General features: G+C 46.3%; 1 protein-coding gene across 1 annotated transcript in view; it reads left to right on the plus strand.

Annotated features, from left to right (window-relative positions):
• The window catches only part of NVL (nuclear VCP like), a 239,096-nt gene that overhangs the window by 99,912 nt on the left and 124,241 nt on the right, over nucleotides 1-14,943 (plus strand). The window contains 1 exon segment of the mRNA XM_029593097.1: nucleotides 5,435-5,699. Coding sequence (XP_029448957.1) covers nucleotides 5,435-5,699 — 265 coding nt within the window.

Below are 14,943 nucleotides of genomic sequence, written 5' to 3' on the forward strand. Positions count from 1 at the left end.
TAGGTCATTAACACCACCAAGAGTCACTTGTCTCCTGTTCAGGTTCTGGACTTCTTAGGCGCATGCTTTGACATGCAGATGGGGAAAGTCTTCCTCATGCAGAAGCGGATCGGCAAGCTGATGTCGCAGGTTTGTCGCATCCTGTCCCTGCCAGTGGCTAAGGTGAGGGACTACTTGCAGGTGCTTGGTTCTATGGCATCTACTCTGGAGTTGGTTTCTTGGGCCTTTGCTCATATGAGGCTGTTACAAAGAGCATTGCTTTCCGTTGGGATCCCAAATCGGAAGAGTTCAGATTCTGTTGCCTCTTCAGGAACCGACCAGGTCCAGTCTGGAATGGTGGTTGATCCTCGAGAACTTAAGTCGGGGAGTGGAGCTGGAAGTGCCGCAATGGGTGATCGTGACGACAGACACCAGTCTCTCCGGTTGGGGGGGGGGGCAGTTTGCCAGTCTCATGCGGCACAAGGTCAGTGGACACAGCAGGAAGCGCAGTGGTCCATCAACCGTCTGGAAACCAGGGCAGTGCGGCTAGCCTTGCTGAAGTTTCTTCCCTCATCCGTCATCAGTCTGTACGGATTTTGTCCGACAATGCGACAACTGTGGCATATATCATTCATCAAGGGGGAACGAAAAGCCAGTCGGTGGCCTTAGAGGCAGACATGCTGATGGTCTGGGCGGAAGGAAATCTCCCCCGTCTGGTGGCATCGCACATAGCCGGAGTGGACAACGTTCAGGCGGACTTCTTAAGTCGCCAGCGATTGGACCCCGGAGAATGGAAGCTCTCAGACGAGGCGATGAAGCTCTTGACTCGTCAGTGGGGCGTTCCTTGGCTGGATTTGATGGTGACTTGGTTGAATGCGAAGGCGGCTCTATTCTTAGTCGCAGAAGGGAGCAAGGGGCGGAAGGAGTGGATGCCCATGTCCTTCCCTGGCCCCGTGACATTCTGCTCTACATGTTCCCTCCCTGGCCCCTAGTGGTCAAGGTCATGCGAAGAATAGAGCCCCATCAAGGCTCGGTCATCCTTGTGGCTCCGGAGTGGGCCTCGGAGGCTGTGGTTCGCAAACCTGGTCAACTTGGCAGTGGACAGTCTGCTTCGTCTCAGTCACCTTCCGAATCTTCTGAGGCAAGGTCCAGTATTTTTCGACCAGTCTAGCAGCCTGGTTTATAAAAGGAGGCAATTGAGAAAGAAGGGTTATCTGGACGCGGTCATTTCTACCCTTTTGAGGGCATGTAAGACCTCTACGATGCTTACATATGTTAAGAGTCTGGAAGGTGTTCGATTCGTGGTGTACTGGTTTGGGCATTGCCCCACGCTGTACCTCTTGTTCATATACTCGCTTTCTTACAGGAAGGGTTGAAGAAAGGTCTGGCGTACAGTTCTCTCAGGGTGCAGGTGGCAGTCCTGGGCTGTTTGCGGGGGGAAATTGATGGAATGTCCCTGGCAGCTCATCCGGACGTTTCGCATCTTCTGCGGGGTGCTAAACACTTGAAGCCCCCAGTATGGTCGGTGTGTCCTCCTTGGAGTCTGAATCTGGTTCTTCGTTCTTCGTGGGTTGTGCAGGCCTCCTTTTGAGCCCTCAAATGGGCCATTTTGAAGGATCTAATGCTCAAGTCTGTTTTCCTAGTGGCTATCTGCTCGGCGGGGCACATATCGGAGCTTCAAGCACTGTCTTGTAGGGAACCTTTTCTTAGGTTTACAGCTTCAGGGGTGTCTCTCAGAATGGTTCCGTCCTTTCTCCCGAAAGTAGTGTCTGCCTTCCACTTGAACCAGTCTGTGGAGTTGCCAGCTTTCCCAGATTTGGATTCTGGGTCTCCTCAGGATCACGACTTGAGGAAGTTAGATGTCCGGCGGGTTCTCCTTCGCTATTTGGAGGCTACTAATCACTTCAGGTTGTCAGACCATCTCTTTGTCCTTTGAAGCGGTCCTAAGAAAGGGCATAAGGCATCCAAGGCTACCACTGCCCGTTGGTTGAAGGAAGCGATCGCTTCAACATATATCTGTCATGGCCGGGCAGTACCAGATGGTTTAAAAGCTCATTCAGTCCGCTCTCAAGCTGCATCTTGGGCAGACAGTCAGCTGGTCTCACCACAGGAGATATGTAGAGCGGCGACTTGGAAGTCTTTGCACACTTTTGCTAGGCATTATCTGTTAGACGTCCAGGCTCCGGATGCCGACTGTTTTGGCAGTAGTGTGCTTCGTGCAGGACTCTCCAGGTCCCACCCCATGTAGGGCAGCTTGGGTCCATCCCAGCAGTCTGGACTGATCCGGGTACATACAGGAAAAGGAAAATTGGTTCTTACCTGCTAATTTTCATTCCTGTAGTACCATGGATCAGTCCAGATGCCCGCCCAGGGATGAAGATACGATAAAAAGGGAGAGTCCGCTCGCTTGTATCTTTTCTATCTGCAGGCTTTCGAATGAGAAGCAAACTATTCAAGTACGCGCAGTTTTTGATGAATTCAATTTTCATAGTGCTCATTTTATGTACAAAGTTCTTTGGTCACATTCCTTTTCCCCAGTTTTTGATCTAACCATTAGATTAGGATGTGAGGTTGTTAGTATCAAAGCAGATAGGAACCTTTGCAACTGTTTATACTGAAGGGATCGCAGGTGGCATACTGGTATTTTAGTGGGTGCCCTTCAAGTTTTTCTTTGTCTCCATCTGCTGGAAGGGAGGCAAAACCCAGCCGTCTGGACTGATCCTTGGTACTACAGGAGCGAAAATTAGCAGGTAAGAACCAATTTTCCTTTATGTGTTTCAGAAGTTTCGTTTAGGATTCATTGTTATCCTCTTATCCCAAGTTTTCTTGTTCCCTGTGAAGAGTGAAGCACGTAGACCACTAGTAAAAGAATTGGTCTTGTCTTGGAATTTGAATATGGTGATATCCTTTCTGATGGGTACTTCTGTACAGCCCTTTAAAGAGTTTTTTTGGATAAGTCGCTAGTGAATTTCTGAGCTGTAAGATCATTTGTGCAAAGAGTCTGTCTTGTTCTTTCAAAGGAAATGGTACAAATTTATATAAATTTGATATTCCTTCAAAAGGCAATTTTGCTTTTTCACCTTAGTTGAATAGTGTGCCTTCCTTCCTTCCTTCCATAGAGAGTTGAGTGGGAAAGTGTATTTGCTGCTCCATTCCTTGGATGTGCGGAATGTTCTGTTGTGTAATTAAGATTCGGAATGGTTTTAGGGGATTGGATCATCGATCCTCCATGCGCGAGCATTTAAGTGGGACATGGCTAAGAAAGCTTCATTGGCATGCTGATTTAAAGAAGTCATAAGTGCAGCCTACGCAGTTAGAGGATGACCACTCCCAAACTTGGGTCAAGCTTTGGTTGGTTTCACCACCTGAAGAGTTACAAAGTGGTAACCTAGTCTTCCTTGCATTATTTTGCAGTACTTTATCGCCTCAACATTTGAACCAATAAGGAAGTATCTTTTGGTTCAGCTGTCTTAAGAGTGGGTTTGACAATGTCCAGCCCGTTCGAGATATAGCTTGAGTACATCCCATACATTTAAACTCCTCCTCTAGCTGGATGAAGAGGAAAGAGAAATTAGTTTTTACCTGATCATTTCCTTTCCTTGAGTTCAGCCAGACCAGTCCGGGACCCTCCCTTATCTGCCAAACATGTGATTATTCTATGCTTGTTTTCAGAAAGTGTATAATTTTAATCATACTTTTAGTGGATAAGATAAGGGAATTTTTACACAAATCTTTATTTTGATTTTTTAATATATTTTAAGTACTATAGTTATCAGAAATCAAAAAATGTTTCTGATGGAATGCAATCATTAAAAGAATGAGTCCATCAAACACCACCTATCAATCGGGCCGTTTTCGACGCGCTAGCGTTACCCCTTATTCAGTAAGGGGCCGAAAATGCGCGTCCAACCCCCCCAAACCTAATAGCGCCCGCAACATGCAAATGCATGTTGATGGCCCTATTAGGTATTCCCGCGCAATTCAGAAAACAAAATGTGCAGCTAAGCCGCACATTTTGCTTCAGAAATTAGCGCCTACCCAAAGGTAGGCGCTAATTTCTTCGGGCACCGGGAAAGTGCACAGAAAAGCAGTAAAAACTGCTTTTCTGTGCGCCCTCCGACTTAATATCATGGCGATATTAAGTCGGAGGTCCCGAAAGTTTCCAAAAAAAAAAATTTGAAGTCGGCCCGCGGCTGTCGGGTTGAAAACTGGACGTTCAATTTTGCCGGCATCCGGTTTCCGAGCCCGTGGCTGTCAGCGGGCTCGAGAACCGACGCCGGCAAAATTGAGTGTCGGCTGTCAAACCCACTGACAGCCACCGCTCCAGGCCAAAAGGAAGCACTAGGGACGTGCTAGTGTCCCTAGCGCCTCCTTTTGCCTGTTTTTACCGCCGGATCTAATTTGAATAGTGAATCACGCGCACAGGAGAGTGGGCGTTCGCCTGCTCTCCCACATTTACTGTATCGGCCCGGATGTGAAGAACCTTTTTGGGCATGCCAGTCTGCAATGAGAGTTGACAAGATTGTGCAGAAGAAGTCTTTGTTATACAGGCCTCTACATATCATTTGGATTTGGATTACCCCCTTGGGGTTTTCTGATGAACTTTTGTTTTGGAAAGATTTACAAGTTGTCTTTATTCGCAATATAGAGACATTTACTATTAGAGTCATTGGAAATATCCTTTATAGATATTTGTTTGTGATTTAAGGTTGTAAAAGTTTGTATGCTCTTTCAAAGGAAAAGTGATTTGGTTTGTGTGAGACATGACATGTCTGTGTGAATAGAATATTTGATGATTTTATTGAATAAGAGTTGGTTGCAGGGTGTATTTTTACCATGTGGATGTAGTGTGGGGACTTTGTAATTTTATGGGAATATTTGATTTTTGAGAAATAACTACAGTATTTAAAATACATGAAAGAATCAAAGTAAAGATTTGTTTAAAAAATAAATAAATCTGGTATTTTTCCCCTTTTGGTTTCCCTGGGGTTAGGGAAATGTTGCCCTCTTTTTTCTTTTTCGGCTTACCTTAGCTGGTAGGTGCCACGCCTCTGTGCAGGCCGGGGAAATGGATCCCAGCAGAGAGCGAGTGAGATTTCAGTGCATTGCGAGGCAGTCAACTGTAAGACAGTCGACTCTAGGTTTGACTGAAAGGAGATGCGAGGAGGTAGTCCTTTGGTGGGCGGGGTAGTGAAGGCCAGTGCTGGGCTGGAGTTCGGGCCTGCTTGGGCCAGGTATAAAGAGCAGTGGTGGGAACAGGGTTGAGAGGGTGGGTAAAAGACTAAGGAGGAAGCTGGTGTTGGTGTACGTATGGAAATGTGTGGGCTTATTTATCCAAAGCTGTAGAGAATTAGAGAGAGAGAGAGGCCCAACTTGGTGGGCAAACTGATTCTTATTTCTGTTAATTTGTTTCCAGGAAATAATGCTGCCTTTTTGTTTTTTTTTTCTTGCCCAGAATTTTGCAGACCCTCTGTAGGAAGCTTAAGCTCCCCGACTCCTTTGATTTCCATCACTTGGCACATTTGACTCCAGGCTATGTGGGTGCTGACCTGATGGCGCTGTGCCGGGAGGCAGCTCTGTGTGCTGTGAACCGGGTACTGATACAACTGGAACAGCAGACATTGCCTGCAAAAATCCCCAATGGTAACCATGGCGAAAATGGCCTAGAAGTAGCAGAGCTTGACCGAAGGCCAGCTGGACAGGCAGAGTTGTTTGCTAAGGTACCTTAAGACTTTTTACATTTTTGCTCCTGCTTGTTTAATTCTGGAGGGGCCTGTATGTGAATGGGACTGCAAATGGTTTCAGCATCTTGAGTATGTGATGGGGCAGGCAATCAGCGAGTGCTTTTTGTGGATCTTGCACAATTCCAATCAAAGCAGAAAGGTCCTGCATCTATAAGGGGATTAGAAGCAGGTCCTTTTCTGAGTTATTCTTATACATGTATCTTGAAACCGGGAAGATCATCTGATTCTTAACACATAGTGAAGGACCACTCTCATGCAGGCTCATTAACAGTTGCACTTGCTCCCTCTCAGAGATAAAGCTTCGGGGCTGGCCTCAGCTGAAAAAAATATTCCCATAGGATAGGCTCCATCTTAACCAGGGTGAAATGCAGCTGCTGACACTAGCATTTAAAAAGATAGAGCAGCTTTTCAACTAAATCATAAGGAAAGCAGACAGCTGCTCAGGAGCACATGGTTCAGAAGATACTGACATAACAAGGAAGTTAGAATATTCTGATAGAGCAGTGTTTACGGATCGGTGTGCTGCAGCCGCAGTCTCATTTTCTATTTCCCTCCTGGCCTGCAGGATGTTCTCCATCCAGCAGGGGGCATCAGAGAGCTGCACATATCGGCAGCTGGTCTTGCTGTCTCTTCTCTGGTGCTCCTCTGCAATAGAAAGTGCATTGGGGTCCTGTAGTAGTTGTGAGAGCTGCTGGCCCCATGCAGTTCAGATTGCAGATGGAAGCTGACAAAGGAGGAAGAAGCAGCACTCGGAAGCCCGCTCCCAGACTTCTGCTGTTCAAGGATTGGATTTGGGGGTGGTGAAAAGGACAGTTGAATGTGCCACTGGCTATGGGGGAGAGGGGAAGGGAAGAGATGATGCCAGGAGATGGGGAAGAGGGATAGAGGGCGAGGGAAGATGATGATGCTTCAAGCGGTGGGGAAGAGAGGTGGTGGGAGAGGGAAGGTGGTGCCGATGCCAACTGGTGAGGTCGAAGGAAAGTGATGTCAGGGGGGTGGAGGGAAAGGGAAGAGGAGGTGAAATCAGGGTGGGGGAGCAGAAAATTATGATGATGATGGTGATGGAGGAGAGGACTGGAGAGAGAGAGAGGGCAGGTGATGATGCCAGAAAGTGAGGGAGAGGGCAGGTGATATAATGGTTTGGAGGGAAAGGGAAGAGAAGGTGACTATGGAGGGAAAGGGAAGAGAAGGTGACTATGGAGGGGAGAGGGAAGAGAAAATGATAATGCCAGGGGGTGGAGAGATTGGGAAGTTGATGCCAGGGGATGAGGGAAATGGATGGAGGGAGAAGAAAGGTGATGATGGCAGAGGGAAGTTGATAATGATGCCAGGGGGATCAGAGAGAGGGGTTGAGGCAGAAGGAAGATCATGATGCCAGGGGTTGAGAAGAAGAGGTGGTGAGAGAGGGAAGGTGATTATGATGGGGGGGGAGTGAAGGGAGAGGAAAGGAGATGATGATGATGTTACCAGGGGATGGGTGGAAAAGGTGGTGATGTCTGGTGGTGGGGGGTGTTGTGGTTCACTGAAGTAGACGCTTAGAGCTGACAGATGTGGAGAAATCTTTTTTTATTAAATGTTACAAAATAATATAATAAGGCCTTATGGAGAGAGCGGTATCGGCAGAGTACTACTCAAAGCAATAGTATAAAACTCTTTCCCAAATGATTTCACCGATGATAAAATATTATATAGGATTTTTTTACTTGTACATTTCCAACCCCTAATCTAGGTTACATAATTGACACCATTTCTATGCTTGGCTCTCTACATATGGCCATTCAGATTGTTTATAGTAGATTTGTTCTCGCTCTGCATGTAAATTAATCCTCGCTTTGTTTGTAAATTTTGTCTCTGGCTTTTGTTACTAGCTGAATCTCTGCATGGCCTTGGTCCGTTCTAAATATGCTTCTGTAACCCTATGGTCCAGTTCTTTTCTGTTAATACAGCATTTATAGCTAGTTTTTCTCTCCTTCTATGGCATCTGCCTGTCTAGCACAAATGTCATGTTATAGTTGTTAGTAATTATAAAGCTACTTATGATCAAAAAACGTGAGAACAAGAGTAATGACTTCTCGTGTGACATGTAAAAAAATGTTTCATTGCCTCTTCACTGCTTTTCAACACAAATCATTCATGCAATAAGGGCTATGAGCACATCAGAGGAGAGGGGTAGAGGGAAAGGGAAAGTAATGATGATGCCAGTGGGTGAGGGAGAGGGGTAGAAGGAAATGGAAGGTGGTGATGATACCAGGCTGAGAAAGCGATGATGCTAGGGGATGCGGGAGAGGGAAGGCGATGATCATGGGGAGTGAAGGGAGAGAGAGAAAGTGATGATGCCAGTGGGTGAGGGAGAGGGGTAGAAGGAAATGGAAGGTGGCGATGATGCTAGGGGATGCGGGAAAGGGAAGGCGATGATCATGGGGGAGTGAAGGTGATGATGCCTGGGGGGTGGGGGATGGGTGTAGAGGGAAAGGCGTTGGGGGGGGGGAGGAGCAGAAGATAGGAGGGAGAGAGAAGGTGATGATGCCAGGGGTTGGGAGATAGAGGTAGAAGGAAAGGGAATGTGATGATGATGATGCCAGGGGCAAGGAGAAGAGATAGAGGAAGAGAGTGAAGGTAATGATGATGCCAGAAGGTGGGAGAGAGGGGTAGACTTGAAAGCAAAGGTGGTGATGATGATGCTGGGATGAGGAGGTGGAGAGAGAAGGTGATGATTCTAGGGGTTGTGGGAGAAGGGTGGAGGGAGAGTAAAGTTGATGTTGATGGGGGGAGGGTAGAAGAAGAGGGAAGGTGATAATGCGAGGGAGGGAAGAGATGGTGGAAGTTGATGATGCCAGGGGTGAGGAGGTGGAGAGAGAAGGTGATGATTTTAGGGGGGGGGGAAGAGAGGTGGAGGGAGAGGGAAGAAGGTGATGATAATGTGAGGGGGAGGGGAAGAGATGATGGAAAGTAATGGCCATAGAGGCAAAAACTCATAATAAAACCTTTTTTTTCAAGGTCATCCAAAGCTGCAGGCCTGTTAGGGAGTTGGTTGGACTGTTAAATGATAAAGAGAAAAAGGGCACCTAAGGAAAGCAAGGCCATAACAGAAAGACTAAATTAATTCTTGGCATTTGGTGTTTACTGAAGTTATTGAGGAGACAACCATGCCAGAAATGGTATTTAATGGTGATGATTCAGAAGAACTGAAACAAATCACGGTGAACCTTGAAGATCTAATAGGGTTATCTGACAAACTAAAGAGTAGCAAATCACCTGGACTAGATGGTTTATACACCCAAGTTCTGAAATAAATAAAAAATGAAATTGCAGACTTATTACTAGTAATTTGTAATCTATTGTTAAAATTTGCTGTGATGCTTCTCAACATGTGTGCCTTGGGAACGTTCTTTCTGTGCTGCATTGCTGGCAGCCTCAGCATGATCTTCCTCCCTGCCGACTTTATTGAACAGTGCCCCAGATCTCTTGCTTGCCTCGCCAGTCCTGCCCTCCTGTCCCCACAGCAGCTAGACAGCACTAGGGAAGACTGGATGGCAGGAGTAGGAGCAGGGAGCCCACAAATCAAGTGAATGGCAGAGTAGAGCCTTTCCTTCATAATCCTACTCCCTCCCCCTACCAGCTGCCTGGAGTACAGCACTCTGCTCTGTTGTGCTCTGTTTGCTTGGCGAGTCATTGCCCTGAGCCGTAGATATCTTTGCTGCACAGACTGCAGACTTGGGATTCAGCTGAGGGCAGAGGAGGGAGTCGGATGAGAATGATTTGTGGGACAGGATGGGGGGGGAATATTTAAAGGGGGTGAGGGTGAAAGGAGGCGAATGTGGGTTTTTTTTGGGAGGGGGGAGGAAATCCAAAAGGCAAGGAGTGTTAGGGAAGGTGAGGAGTGTTGCTTTGGGTAAGGGAGGCACAGGATGCTGACTCAGTATTATGAACTTGCTCCTGCAGGTTGGCGTGAGTAAAGATTCGGAAGGACAAGCTGGGAAACGTAATGTGGACAAGTGCAAAGTGATGCACATAGGGAATGATAATTCAAACTGCACTTACACAATGTTAGGTTCCATATTAGGAATTACCACCCAGGACAAGAATCTGGGTGTCGTCCTGGGCAATATATTGAAATCTTCAGCTCAGTGGGTGGCGGTGATCTAAAAAGTAAACAGAATGTTAGAAATTATTAGGAAAGAAATGATAACTAAAACAGAGAATACCATAATACTTCTGTTTCACTCCTTGGTGTGACCTCACCTAGAGTACTGTGTGCAATTCTGGTCGCTGCATCTCAAAAAAGATATAACTGAACTGAAAAAGGTATAGGGAAGGGCAACCAAAATAACAAAGGGATGGAACGGCTCACCTATGAGGAAAAGATATGGCTTTTCAGTTTGGAAGAGAGACTGCTGAGGGGAGATATGACGGAGGTCTATAAAATAATAAGTGACTGGAATGGGTAAATGCAAATCAGCTGTTTACTCTTTCAGAAAATAAAAAAGACTAGGGGACTCAAGAAGTTGCTAAGTAGGACATTTTAAAACAAATCTGTGAAAATATTTTTTTCTCTCAATGCACAATTAAACTTTGGAATTCATTGCTGGAGGATGTGGTAAAGGCAGTTAGCATAGCTGGGTTTAAAAAACGTTTGACCGAGTTCCTGGAGGAAAAGTCTATCAAAAGTAATTAATCTGGGGAAAGTGTAAGCAGCATGGAGTCTGTTTACTATCTGTGATTCTGCCAGGTACTGGACCTGCATTGGCCATTGATGGAAACAGATACAGGGCTTGATGTATCCTTGGTTTGACCCAGAATGATAATTTTTGTGGAAAAATGCTACAGATAGATGAGATCAAAAAGACTGTTCATTTCTCCACAGCAGCAAAGCAGGCAAGCTTCTAGCTCATTTCATTCAAAACAAGAGACAACTTGCTTTTGTGGGCAAGATCAAGCAAGCCTCTGGCAGACTTTACTTTTTCTCTTGCTGACATTTCAGAGGCCTCTAAAAACTATTATAAAAAAATTGTGATACATAGAGCAAACTAGTTCTAAGTCCCAGATTCAGGCCTTTATGGACAGAGTGCAGTCCTCAGTGACAGAGCCAGTCCTCAGTGACAAATAAACGCAGGGACTGGAGACTCCAATTTGTACAGAAGAGCTATATCGTGCTATTAGAAGTTTTTTAATCATGTCCAAAACTTAGATTGCGAGCCCTGTGCGCACAAACCTGAACGTAATCGGCTTTGAAGTGGCTGAAAGGCGGAAGATGTATCTAAATAAAGAAATGTAAGTGCCCTGGTCCCAGTGGATATTGGGTCAAATGTTACAAGACATTTTTTCCTTTGCTTTCACCTGTGCTTCTTTAGTTGTTTAATTGTTAGAACCTCTGCACAGATGGATAATTTACTTGATACCAACATAATAGCATTAACTAAGAAAGATAAGGACACTTTAGAATGTGAGTCACGCAGGTACATTTCCTTAATAAATGCTGATATAAAAGTTCCCGAGAAAGATAACTGAGAGGGTGCTGTTTTAGCATATTTATTAATGAGCTGTAGAAGGGAATAATGAGCGAGGTGATCAGATTTGCAGATTATACAAAACTGTGAGTGGATTGTGGGGAACTGCAGAAGGACCTTTGCCAGACTGGGGGGACTGGGCATCTAAATGGCAAATGAAATTGAATGTGGACAAAAAAAAGTGATGCACATTCGGGAAAAAATTCCTAACTACAGGTACACAACACTGGGTTCACTAGTAGGAGTCACCACCCAGGAAATGGATCTTGGAGTCATTGTGGACAATATGTTGAAATCTTCAGCTCAGTGTTAGTGATGGTAAAAAAAAAAAAAAAAAAAAAAAGCAGAACTACAAAAGGTACAGAAAAAGGAACAATGATAAAGGGGATGGAACAGCTCCCTTATGAGGAAAAGTTGAACAGATTAGTGCTGTTCAGCTTGGAGAAGAGATGACTGGGAGGTAATATAATAGAGGTTTATAAAATCATGAGTGAGGAAGAACTGGCAAATGGGGAACAGTTGTTTTTTGTTTTTCTTTCTTTCTTTTTTTTTTTTTCACGCTTTCAAATAGCACTAAGACTAGGGGATACTCCATGAAACAGGTAGCAGTTTTAAAACAAATTGTGGAAAGTATTTTTTTTTCACACAATGCACAATCAAGCTGTGGAATTTGTTGCCTGAGGGACTTGATCAAGGCATCTAACATATCTGGGTTTAAAAAGGGTTTGGACAAGTTCCTGGAGGAAAAGGCCTTACACCATTATTAGCCAGGTAGATTTGGAAAAGTCACCACTTATTATGGTTGTTGTTTTTATTATAAGTCACCTGGTGACAAACTATAGGCAACTTACAAAATTACCCACATAATTCAGACTTATCCCTGGGAGTGAGCAACGAGAAATGGTAACCTGTGACCCATATTGACCACTGTTGGTGTTGCGTCTGTCGGTCTTCGCCGACTTCGCCCCGCTTGCCTCACCTTATTCTCAGCTCCTCCCCTTACCTGGGCAAGATGGCTACCGCTGCATCTTCCAGCCGACCTCTCTGACATCCCCAGAACGGCTATGGTGCAGCCTTCCGCCATTGCTCCTCCCAGGTACCTACTAGGGTGTGCGCACAACCCATGCCTTTGTACCACCCTTGGCGCGAACCTCGAGGGCGTTCCCTCATGCTGACATCCCGCCATCCGGGTATATTACCTTCATCAATTTGCTAGCTCCCTGAGTTAGAAAGAACTCAAATCCGTTCCTGTCTATGCTACTCTGCCGCTTCCATGCTGCCGCAGGAAGCTCCTCGGGGGCCCTCTGCTTTATTTCAGGTTCCTTTCAGGGAACAGGTACTCGCTCCTCATGGGCTTGCTCTCCCTGCCTCGGTGCCTGTACCTTCAACTACATACCTGGTGGAATCGCATATCAACAGCCAACACCTAGTGAGTTATCTAACTCTGTCTATCTCATCCACAGTATCTCCTTGTTGGGAGACCTGCTGCGGAACCTCTTGATGTCATCTAGGAGAGAAGGGCTCCCTCTGCCGAGGTCCCTGAGACTACAGCTACAGACTGCCTCACTACTGCCACCTCTGGTGGAGATCTCAAGCTGTTTAATAAAAGATTTACCCTGTGTTTTGTGTGCACGAGTCAAGCCCAGTGCTGTGGCTCCTCACGGGGCTCCTCCCCTTGAGCGTGGTCATCTCCACAGCACCCAAGAATCCATAAAACATGTTATCATAACAGATTGCTAACTCCATGGATCCAGCTCAGCTCACTGCGTTGCAGGCCATTCCAGGCCTGGCTCAGCGGATCTCCGAACAGAAGACTGCGCTAGAAGGACTGACCGCTACATTTAATCTACTGCACACCCAGATGAACTCGCCTTCCACCTTAGGTAAAGAAGCTAAACCATATGAGGTGACGGTCAAGACTACAGTGCCTCTAGCAGCTCCCACCCGCTTCTCGGGAGAAGTATGGAGATGCAGAGACTTCATTAACCAGTGCTGCATGCACTTTGCATTACAACCTGGCCACTTTCCCACAGCCTATGCCAAGACTACCTACATACTGTCGTATCTAGATGGACGAGCATTGTCTTGGGCCTCTTCGCTGTGGGAGCGTGAGGATCCAATCCTTCACGACCTTGAAGGTTTTCTCGAACTGTTTAAGTCAGTCTTTGATGATCCTGCCCAGTACACCATTGCAGGATCTTCTTTGGTTCACCTGAAGCAAGGGAACAAACCACTAGCTGACTTCGCTATCGAATTCAAGACACTGGCGTCTGAATTATCCTGGGACCCGAGATGCCTAAAGACTCTCTTCTTTGAAGGACTGAACTCCCGTCTGAAAGACGAACTCGCCGCTCGTGAGATGCCTGAGACCTTGGCTGAACTAGTGAAATTGGCAGCAAGGATCGATCACTGACTTCGCGACAAGGTTCAAGAGACCAAGACGCCCAGGAGACCTTTTCTGAGCGAAGTTCGAGTCAAGTCCACACCCAGGCCTGTTCCTTCGGTCCCATTAGCCAGCGAAGAAAAACCTATGCAGATAGGCCGCAGCCATCTGACTTCAAAAGAGAAGAACGCGGAAGAAATTAGGGCTGTGTATGTACTGTGGACAAGCCGGTCATGCTGTCCAAAATTGCCCTATATGTCCGGGAAACTGGCAGACCTAAGTCCTGCAGGAGGACTCTTCTTAGGTCTCACCACTCCTCCTCCTCTGCTCTCTCTTCCTGTATCCTTGATCTGCGGACTGTTAGAGTATCAGACTCTTGCCCTAGTGGGCAGGAGGCAATTTCATTCTACAACGATTAGTGGAGCACCTACGGATCCCCACTTCCACTATGAAGCCTCCACTACTTCTTTCATCCATCCATGGAGAGCCCTTACCGGGTGAAGTGAGACTATGCATGGAACCAGTGTGTCTACGAACCGGTGCCCTCCATTCTGAGACCATCTCCTCCTTTGTTTTAGAGAAGGCCATGCACCCTATAGTACTGGGATTACCTTGGCTGCAGCAGCATATGCCTCAGTTCAGTTGGGCTACACTGGAACTGTCTAGATGGGGACCTGACTGCCATGAAAAATGCCTGAAGGGAGGTTGTTCCGTTACCCTGAATGCCTACTACCCCAGTGCTGCTGGGGTTGCCGCCTCAATATGCATCTTTCCAAGATGTCTTTTCAAAAGAAGCTGCAGATGTACTTCTGCCTCACAGACCTCATGACTGCGCTATTAATCTAAAGCCTAATACGGAGCCACCCAAGGGTAGGGTATACCTTCAGTCTGTAGCAGAAAATAAAGCCATGTCCGAATATATCCAGGAAATCTCCAAAAAGGCTTCATAAGACCATCCAAGTCCCCTGCTGACGCAGGCTTTTTCTTTGTGGGCAAAATGGACGGTACATTACGCCCATGTATAGACTACAGGGGCCTCAATGAAATAACAATAAAGGATCATTACCCCCTGCCTCTGATTTCAGAGTTATTTGACAGACTACAAGGAGCTCAAATCTTTTCCAAACTGGATCTGAAAGAAGCCTACAATTTACTTCGCATTCAAGATGGCGATGAGTGGAAGATGGCCTTCAACACTCGGGACGGTCACTTTGAATATCTAGTGATGCCCTTCAGCCTGTGCAACACCCCGGCTGTCTTTCAAAATTTAATGAACGACATTTTCCGGGATCTCCTCTATAAGTGTGTTGTTGTTTACTTGGACGACATA

The sequence above is a fragment of the Rhinatrema bivittatum genome, chromosome 3 (genome assembly GCF_901001135.1).
Source record: "Rhinatrema bivittatum chromosome 3, aRhiBiv1.1, whole genome shotgun sequence".
Classification (NCBI taxonomy): domain Eukaryota; kingdom Metazoa; phylum Chordata; class Amphibia; order Gymnophiona; family Rhinatrematidae; genus Rhinatrema; species Rhinatrema bivittatum.